Source organism: Lottia gigantea (assembly GCF_000327385.1).
Source record: "Lottia gigantea unplaced genomic scaffold LOTGIsca_183, whole genome shotgun sequence".
NCBI classification, from domain to species: Eukaryota; Metazoa; Mollusca; class Gastropoda; family Lottiidae; genus Lottia; species Lottia gigantea.
Window position 1 is genome coordinate 96,460 of NW_008708332.1, and position 10,739 is coordinate 107,198.

Genomic DNA, 10,739 nt, shown 5'->3' on the forward strand with positions numbered 1-10,739 from the left:
GAAAATCAGCCAATGATCACAGACTTGTTCAGGCTCTCGCTTGATCATATAACAGTTGGTAAGGTGAGAATGACCAATACGAGAGCGACACAAAACAACTTCATGTCTCCTGCTGACACAATAGGAGTAGGGCCAGTCTCCCAAGATTGGTTAAAAGGCAGAAATTCGGTGCCTACCGCAACATATCTGTGCTGTCAACGATGTTAGATTTTTAGGCAATGAGAGGAGCATGACCAAAGCATGACAGAACCGGGAGCAATAATTGTATAGTAGTGAATTACTCAAGCGATGTACCACCAGGAGTTTCGAAAAGAATGAACAAGATCTGTTTCGCATAGTTGTTATAACAAGCCAAAGCTAAAATAAAATGTTCTATCAATATATTTTGTACATTTATTAATGAAAAATATTCAAGTAAATACTACAATTGATTATTTAGAAATATATTTTCTATGAACGTACACATGAGTCACATAAGACAAGAAGCAAAGAGGTACACCGTAGCAATAGTACTGATATCAGTGAAATAATTCCATCAAAGAGAAACTTGAAACGAGAATGAGGGCAGAAGGTATTCTGGAGGTAATGTACATTCAAACAGTCAAAATTAAAGTACATTTTAGCAAGAATGCACATAGGGGTAGAAGGACTTTACTATCGGGTACTTTATTAATTTTTCCTCAGGGAAATCTCGGGAAAGGTTCGAAATCGAGTTAACAAATCTAATGTATAAGATCTACTACTACAGTAAATATACAAGATCCGTGTCTAGAATGAATATACAAAGTTCCTTAGTATAAGTATAAAAGATCCACTATTAGAGTAAGATCTAGTAAGAACTAGGGTCAATATAAAAGATCCATTTTACATTATTACTTACAAGGGTAAGTATATTAGATTCACTATTACAGTTTAAAAAAAAGATCCACAACTAGGGTACATATACAAGATACACACTTAATTATACAAGGTACACAACTAGGTTATATATACAAGATCGACGACTAGGGTAGATGTAAGGTTCCCCTCTAAAATAAACAAGATCTAAAACTAAAGTAAATATACAATATCCACAGCTCGGGTAAGTATACAATATCCACAACTTGAGTAAGTATTAGGCTCCACAACTAGAGTAAATATACAAGATCCACTACTGAAGAAATTGTACAGGCAACAGCAGAACCAATCTACGAAAGATCACTCATTTATATTGTTATAAACTCAATAGACATCAACATAAGGATATTCAATTTTTGGAGGGTTATGATTGGGTTGTCTGACTAGATTTCTCCTGACCATTTTAAATATTCTGAAGCAGACTATCACCAGAATGAATAATATAAAGACAAATCCTAAACTCCAACCTACTGTTGACCAGATACCAGTTTTAACAGCATCTTTCATATTCATTAACAGATCCAGGCAAGACGACCAATTTGCTGTATGTTTTGTCACTACAAGGACAAAGGTAGGGTTTCAAAGGATAAACTATTTTCGACAACTGTGACGTAATGTTTCTGAAATAATAAAAAAGGCATATAATAATGACATGTTACGTCCGATGTTTCTGGTCGTTGTATTCACGTAGGAACCAGGCATGGCATTCAATGCTGTTATGATATGTCGTTACATAGTTTTACATAAACATTACATAAACTTAATGATGGCGTTGTGGGGTTAATTCACCATTTCCTAAATAAATAGTAAACATTTCTACCTGTGATAGTAATAATACATTGTTCCATGAACTAAAACATAACGAACAGCAAAAGGATTTATCAAGAATTGTCTGTTCTGTATGTTAAAATTGGTTCGAAAATGCTTCTCGCCGAAATTGGTCCAATAAACCTGTTCTTCTGAAATATAGAAAGCACGAACGACTGCTACTGAACTCAAATATTTTAAATAAATATTTTTTATGAAGTGACGCAATATAACCCGACTAACGTTATGTACATACAATACGCTGGGAGAGACTATCTATAGAAATGATTCCATGCACACTGGGTGCAATCTGTTTCTTACGGCCAAATGCTTTCCAGATAATAATGATATAAATAATGATAAAGGCTAACAATTAAGTCGCCTTAGCGTCTGAAAATGAAAATTTCACATTAATTTTTATTATCATTACCAGGATTGATCCCCGCAAAGTCATTCAAGACAACAGATTCAAACCGTGGTTCGCTATTATCGGGGGTTGATTTGAGCCTTTAATATATGTAAATAGGCTCTAGGGTGAATTTTGATTGACAAGTTCTGAACAGGTTCCGTCCGTTCCAATGGATTCTCAAGAAAGACAGTTGTCATTTTAACCTTGAAACACATGCTTTTGAAAGCTCCAATTTCGACGGTGAACTGTAAATACTATAATACCCCTTCCACACTGCAATAGTAATTTGGTTCTATCCAAATAACTTCCAGTTGCTTTCGCACTAGCAAATACACTTATTCGATTTTAACCAGAGTTTATCCAGATAGAAAAATCTACCTCCAGAGGTGGATTTCATCTGTATAAGATCCAGATAATTGGCAGTGCGAACCAAACAAGAAGTTATCCGGATAAAAATATCACGTGGGTATCACATGAATAAACACTTCAAAATAGCGTCTGTTGTTGGCGGGGAGGTTATAATAGAATTAATTAAAAATCACAAGAAAGGGATTAATACAGTACATGATTATGCACAGGAGGAGGAATATTTTTTGTAATTCATATTGATGAACATTGTAGTTCAATTCCGTTAACTGTGATATGACGTAATAATAGCGGTGCGAAAGCGGCTATCCAGATAGGCATTGTGAAAGCAAACCGAACTGAATCGAATCGAACTGAATCGGACTTTTTTATTCGGTTATAACCAGTTGTGCAGTGCGAAGAGGGTATTACTAACTAGCTTACAGTAATAGCTAAAACTAGAGCCACACGTGGCACAGAGTGGGAGTTTGATAATGTGGAAAATTGCAAGAGACCTTCTTAATTAGGTCACGTGCCAGAACTGTCTTAAGTTACTACATTTTCTGTTCTTGGAAGGTTGTGAATCCGGAAGTAGACTAGACCTCAGAAATGAAAGTATCAGCTGATAGCCAAAGTCAACGACCTTTGACCATGTAAAGATGAAAGTCACGAGATATATGTCATCAAATTTTCAAAATGCATATGGCTATTAAACCGGAAGCTGTCATTGGAATTCAAATATGAAGGTATGAGTCTATAGCCAGGATCATTGACCTTCAAAGTCCAAATTTGTAAATATGGAAATTCCAAAATCCGTTCTTTTTTTGAATTATCAAGCTTAATTAATTGTGCTTTTAGCACAAACTGGCCAAATGGGTGAGGTAATTGTGTGCAAAGTTCCTTTTTGAACAAATGTATCATATTAGGCGAGTTATGCTTCTGCCCCGAAATGTCAGTAATGAGTTATTCTACCTGGATGTGCCACGCCCACCTCATAAGTTAATTCATATTCAAAGTGTCTCACTGTGTTTCGAATTTCAAGCTTCTACACGAAATAGGTCATAAGATATACATTTATCCTGCTCAAAAAAGCGAAAATATTGTAAAAAACACCGAAATTTAAAACAATTTGGAATTTCAAATTTAAATTAAAAAACTAATGTTATATATCACTTAAAAGAGCACGATGAGCATTTTCAGATCCACAAAAATTAACCCTTTAAGTTAATTAGGTCACGAGCTAGAGCAGTCCAAAGTTGCTAATTTGTCTGGTTTTGGACAGTCGACGTCAAGGTCATCAAAGGTCATTGTCACGAAATGTCACCCTCCCTTCCCCGAAATCTGATAAGCCGTTTTCTCTGAATAGATTTCAAAATGGCGGCCAAAGTATCACTTCCGGAATAGATTTTATTTTGAAATCGGCTGTAGAATAACGATGGCTAAATTTGGTTGACACCGGAAGTTAAAATCCGTTTCCTGTTTAAATCGGAAGTGAAGTTAAAAATTTGACTTTTGCCATTTTGTTTACTTTAAAAATCTATCTTTGCACAAAACATTTAAGATCAATCGGATAAAAAGCAAAAAACTTTTTTTTTGTCAAAAATTACAAAATTCGACCGAAAATGTGTGCGACGAATTTTTAATTTTTGAAATTTGTAAAATGCTATCATTATTATATTTTATTATATGTAGATTCCAAAAATGAAATTCCGAATTTGGTAATGTGCAAATACTGGCTTTGCAACACAGTTGTCACTACAGAAGGTCTACACATGTAGAAATGTTGCTGACGAAGCCTAGGCTGTGGGCCCTGTGGAAAAATCGAAAAAAAAATTAAAGAATTGACATTTCGATGACAAACAATAAACATTCCCCATTTTTGAGACTAAGGTACGATTAATCAAACGAATTGTGAACCTTTCCTTTAATCCTTACCCCTGGATAGATGCATATGTGTAAGAATATGGGTAGTTATTTGGAAGATGGTAAAATCGCAAGCTATTGAGGTCCATAGGATGAGGCATTCAAACAACATCTTTAAACACACTTACTTACCTAAAGATAATTGTTAGTCTAAATATATCGATACCAAAACTATTAAATATAGTACGCTGAAACTTTCAGTGCGGATTTTCGTGGTGTAACACTGCTGAATTGGTTTATCAAGCTTATCAAAGAGTAACATGATCTATTTTACTGCTGTATGTCATTTAGTTTCAGTAATTTAGTTTATCCTTTAATTCCTTTTATCAATACCTACTTACGTTGTACATTCAGCGGGACCCACATTGAAGGATATTCTCGAACAACAATCTGATTTATATTAGAGTTTATTAGATATCTGCTTATTTGGTTATTTCTTGGACCTGACCAATACAAACTGGAAAACAATAGTTCAAGATAGTATTATAAGCTTCTTAAAGTGATACTACGTCTTAGAATTAACATAAAATTGAAGAATTTTAAACTTGGCGAATAAGAGCCAGTAGATATACCTCGTGTCATAAATAATATAACAGGACACTTAAAAAACTTAGTAATTATCCATAAAAATGCAAGTAACTATTGAAAAACGCTAAATATCATGAACTTAGTTTTATGAATTTTCCAATTTTCCAGATTTTACACGGATTCTGTTGTAACTTTATGACACCAGGTAAGTTCACTGATGTAAATATACTCATATTGACCATTTCCAGAACTTAAATTTTATGTTCATTCTAAGACGTAGTATCACTTTAATCAAGGCAGATATATAGAAGTAATCGTGTCCTTTAACAATGTAAGTTCGTCATAAACGAGTCTGTTGTTATATAACCTTGACAACGGCCTTTATGTTAACATTAGCCAATCAAGTTCCAATTGACTTCTGGTTCAATTATGTTCCGAATCCTCGAATTAGTGACCTTAAATGCAAGTGGGGTTGTTCGAAACGTTTCGAGAAATTCGTGTCCACTTTGGTTCTCAATGATCGTGTGTCTGTGTCGCTGGTTCTTTATAGTCCTGTTTGATGCTGATGCTCCTTTCATTTTGGTTTGCAACAAGAAGGACAAAAGGGGCAACAAGAAACACCTAGGAGGCAATGTAGAATTTGATTGCATTTTTTATTGGCAGATGATCTTTTTTAAGAGTAGGAAAAACTATTATTTAGTAGTCTGCTAGTGTTTCAGTGTTGCAGATAATTCCAGCTGCACTAAGCTTAAGACAGAGTTCCATCTTACCAAACACTATCAAAGGCTTTGATTATGTCGCAGAACACCGTCCATATATATGATCTTTGATCGATAGCTTTATGATAGAGGAGCGGAAATTTTTCTTGTAGACCAGTTGAACAACTGATACGATTAACAAATTGCAAAGCACTTACCTGGCTTCGTTACCATAATGATCAATACTTAGAATTGAATTTGAAGGGTTAAATTTCTTTACATATACAACTTTGTAATTGAAGAGTTGTCTGTTTGTCTTAACATCAAATTTCATTAAACCCCAATTCATTTCAGCAAATATTATCTGACCATCGTGTACTCTGAAGACCATCCTATCTGTTGTTTTCTCAGCCACAGCCACAGCACGCTGAAGTAATTCTAAAAGAAAAAAGTAAATCAGTATATTTTCCATTGGACATTTCTGTCGAAATAAATAAACCAATTGTCAACTATCCAAACCACAAATCGATACTGAAACTCAAAACAACATATTGGCGAAATATTGATAACATGATATGAAAGATAGTGAACCACAGCCATATACGCCCACAACGGCATGCGGATGGTAAATATTTAAGATTTTGGGGCAAGGGCAATAACTCTGCTTCTAACGGTCGAAATTAGCTCAAATTCAAATTTGATCTTCGTTTTATGAATATGTATACACATTCCGAATTTCATTTGATTCCATCAAAAAATCTAGTTTTTAGAGCGTTTACTAGCAAATGTTGACGGACGGACGGACGGACAGGTGTGCCGACAGTATACTTGGTCCTTAAACAAAATGACAGCGATGATAGCAAAAATGTCATTTTCCGATTACGTCATGAAAACGACCGCAAAATTTCTTAAGGGAAGTTTTGAGTGTGGTAAATACCTCATGGTTAAGCATTTTTGATTGTCAATTTTGGTCTTGGATAAAAATCCGCCAAGCAAGACAATTCGGTTGATCAAAACCTCAGCCAAAGTATGGCAAAATAAAGATTAAAAATTTTAGTAGTGGACTCCCCCAAAGAGAATTGCCATTTGGTTTTCGAATAGAGTAATACTACTATATAGGTCAACATATACAGTCAAGTAACCTAATTTCGTGGTAACCTATTTTTCGTGGTTTTCCGGAAGGATTAATAATTTACATGTGCGACCTCGCGTGACCTCCGCATTTGCTTGTTTTGATAAACATGGGTTTTCTGTACAATCGAAACAAACCAATTTTAATTATTTTGTAGAATATCTGAGGAAACATCTAAGACATAAAAAAAATTTTTTTTTAACTTTGACGAAATTCGGTGTTGAATCCTTATATCCACGAAAATAGGTTACACCACTGTACAATAACAAACACAAATTTCACTATTGAAATAGTGCTCATAACATCAAATATAGAGCGATATAGAACTATTAAAACAGAATTAAAACTTTTAATAATATGTTGTTGTTACTCAGAGTTTCACGCTATGCTATCTTTAAACAACTGAGCTATTTCAGCCTGCGCCCCTTCTGAAGTAAGATAAGTAGAAGAGTTCGGAACGTTTGTTCAAAGAAGTGTGCTTATTGATATTTACGATGGAAAGCTTGTCAGCTGAAACAAGGTTTGGTTTTATAGTCATATTGTCAATTGGAACTTTTTTGCAAAACCGGAAGTGCCACAGTTCAATACGTGCAAAAAATAGAAAATCGACTCTATAAGTCGTATTTTAGGGTCAATCTGTTTCGGGTTTTCATTTTTAGAATCTACTCGCAATATCTGATATGATAGCACTTTAAAAATTCAAAATTCGTAACACTAATTTTTTGGGACAAGTTTGTGATTTTTTTTGATTAATCTGAAATTTTGGGTGCTAAGAAAGATCACTTAAGTAAACATTATGTACGGTACATTCAAATTATTTGCTTAACTTCCGGTTTAGACATTTAAACTTCTTAATGTCTTTTTTAAAGACAAAAAAAACGAAGAAAAACATTCAGACCGGAAATAATACTTAGGCCGCCATATTGATATGACCGACTTTTATAAAACTTAAAATGCGGCTTCGAGGTAAAAGTTGATGTGCGTAATTTTGGTGTATATTTAAACTTCCCTCGATTGCGAAAAAAAAATGTGGGAGCCGATTTTTAATTTCGTTTTTGCTTTTTACAACTTCCGGTTGAAGTTAATTTTTTCAATTTTTATCTCGTGACCTTGACCTTTGATGCCCTTGGACTTTATAAGGTTAAAGGGCATTGACCTTGGCTATCTGTTGATACTTTGACATTTAACCTCCGACCTCCGAAAACAGCCAAATTCGCAACCTAGGACGTAACCTAATTAACCTAGAGGGTTCTTAATGTACTTGATTATTACAATCGTTTTTTTAAAGTTTCTCGTAGCGTGTTATTAAATTCCAGTGACCATTGAAGGTTAATGGAATTTATTAACCCCACGCGCTACGAAAAACTTCCAGATGGCATTAAGGTCATTATTTAAAGGTCAATGGAATTAACTGGCCCCACACGCTACAAGAAACTATCATAACAACAGAGGTCCTTAAGGTCAATGCAATTAACTAACCCTAAAAGTATACTACTGCTGTATTTCTTCAGTGAACTAGTAACTCGAAGCTCCGATAAAATATGGCTGGAACCACCTGCGAGAGCAGCAGCCAATTTACCGCTTGTAAGCAATGGTACCTGTATAATTGATGATTTGATAGTACTGGTAGTATGTTTTTATGTGATGTACGTGTATATGTATAAATTGTAAAATTAAATAGAAATAGATATTTCTATATCGCTCTACAGTTGATGTATTGAGCTCTATTTTAACAGTGATGAATTTTTGTTACTTAATAAATAAAGAAATATAATATAATATTTCATATTTGTACTTTTTTGACAAAGTTAATATTTCCAAAACAACTCATCAACGGTATATCACCTATCTATCCTAGTCAGATATAGTCAGCTTTTTGTAATACGTTTGACATAAACTGTGTTCACCATACTTATACAACGTATAGGTCATGTTCAGTTTTTTTTCAGTCTGTCGGGAAAAGGGACAAATTTTGAGGGGAAGCTGACTCCATCGTTCCACTAGAATATTTTTATCCCATTATGATTCAAGTTGGTCATGAATGTCACAGAAATTTGGAATAGGTATCTTTTGGGGTACAAATATTTTACCCCTATGGCACGAAAAGGGGTGATTTGAGGGGCCAACTGACCCCTGTTTATCGCTGAGATATTTGGTTTTTTTAACTTCATATGAAATGATTCTTATACTGTATTAATTTCAAGGGTTTTTTGACATACCCTAAGGGCCACACCCAATCGATCTGTACCAGCTTACCGACAGTTTTTCAATATCTGTCATAGTCATAATTCATTGAAACCTTCTAATTCATTGAAACCTTCTGGGTCTTTTAAGGTTAAATCGCCCGTATTTAGCCCTTAGATGTAAGGTCTTCAGCACTACTAGAACTGCACGAATATTGATAGATTGAATTTGAATATTGAATATCAGTTAGACTTCAAACTTAACATTTCACTTTCCATTTCAAGTCTCAAGAAAAGATGAGTCTGTATTTTAACTTGAAACACGGATAATTGGATACATTTGGACTTGAAAAATCGATTTTGACGGTGAGCTCTACACAATTACTGATAAACTAACACATTCCAATTTATGAGAGTAAGGTATGAATTTTGTGAAAAGGATGACGGACCAGTCCCTTTCCCAAAATTTAAAAAAAGTATATCCTACTTTGGAACACTAATCCGTTTTTAAATTTCTTCGACAGATTCACACTAGTCTTGTTGTCGTCTACATCGAGTGAGAAAAACCCGTTCGGTGTGACCCAGTAAAGGATACGTTGTTTCACATCGGCTGTAACGAATTGGATAGGTCCATCTGAGCCATTTTGATATTGTTGCCATTGTTTATCTTTACAAATTGTTATGTCGTCAGAATTCAGGGAAGAATTAAAAAACAGCGGTCCTTCTGAAAATATAATTCGTTAGTGAGTTCGTTAGTTTATTTATTTATTGTAATCTTTTAAATATTGGAATATCTTCCCATTGGACCATTGTAGACAATCTCTAGCCGTTATGATATTAAAAATATGATTTATTTTGTACACAAAATACAATAGTATAAATATATATACAATACCCCAACACATCAATTATTTAACACATTCTTGAGCACATTCGATGACTGCCTTCAATCTCTAGCCATTATTTAACGCATATGATTCCTCAATTGATAATTTTACGAAAGAAAGGGGTAAACTTGATCTTCGGAACATACCCTGCTTTCGAAAATGCAATACGCTTCTTACAGATTTATTGTTTTCTACCCAAAGAACCATATACATCAATTAGTAACTAAAGCATTTTGTGAAAACTGTTTGTTCCTCTGAAATCAGGCAAGTGAATACTATCTTGTTTAGAATGCTATGAAAGTCGATATTGTGCGTAATTCTATTTTATCCCACGAATTATTTGTTTCAAGTTCCTCATCATGCAAAAGCAGTTTTGTAATGTCTTGTCCCCAGTCTTTCAGAACATTGAACATTATTACTTGGTGTGTTTCACTTATAAGACTGCGGTCAAACTTGACAATAAAATCGAAGAAAATGCCAAACTACCTGAAGCAACGCTATATAATCCAAAAATTAAAAACTGCACAACCATTATAATTCTTGCGACATCAGTGGCAGTCATCTTGGTAAATGAATACGATTTAGATTTCAGTACTGGTGAGCTTACCTTACATCATTAAAAATTCAATTTAATAAGAATCAAAGCAATCATATCATAATTATAATATTTTCTATGGTTATCAAAAATGAAACATAGTCTGACTTAGTTTTAATTGCTCGCTTGTTCGCAGTTCTTAAACATCATATCACATTTACAATTACAATACCAGTAAGGCCAGACTTTCCAATGTAAAATTTCCTTGTTCCGTAAGTTACACACATATTGGTTGACAAACATTACTTTCTGGTTCATTAGCCATCCAAACAAAACTGATATTTATGACATAGCATATTCTGTTCGACGGGTGATTTGACCTACTGTAAAAGTGA

General features: G+C 34.2%; 1 protein-coding gene across 1 annotated transcript; it reads right to left on the reverse strand.

Moving 5' to 3' along the window:
* Positions 1–1,488: 1,488 nt before the first annotated feature.
* On the reverse strand, positions 1,489–10,371 carry LOTGIDRAFT_174127 (hypothetical protein; the record flags this gene model as incomplete). Its single annotated transcript, XM_009052456.1, has 4 exons — positions 1,489–1,517; positions 4,723–4,838; positions 5,826–6,045; positions 10,296–10,371. 4 exons carry the CDS (start codon positions 10,369–10,371, stop codon positions 1,489–1,491), a joined length of 441 nt encoding a protein of 146 aa, XP_009050704.1.
* Positions 10,372–10,739: the final 368 nt, after the last annotated feature.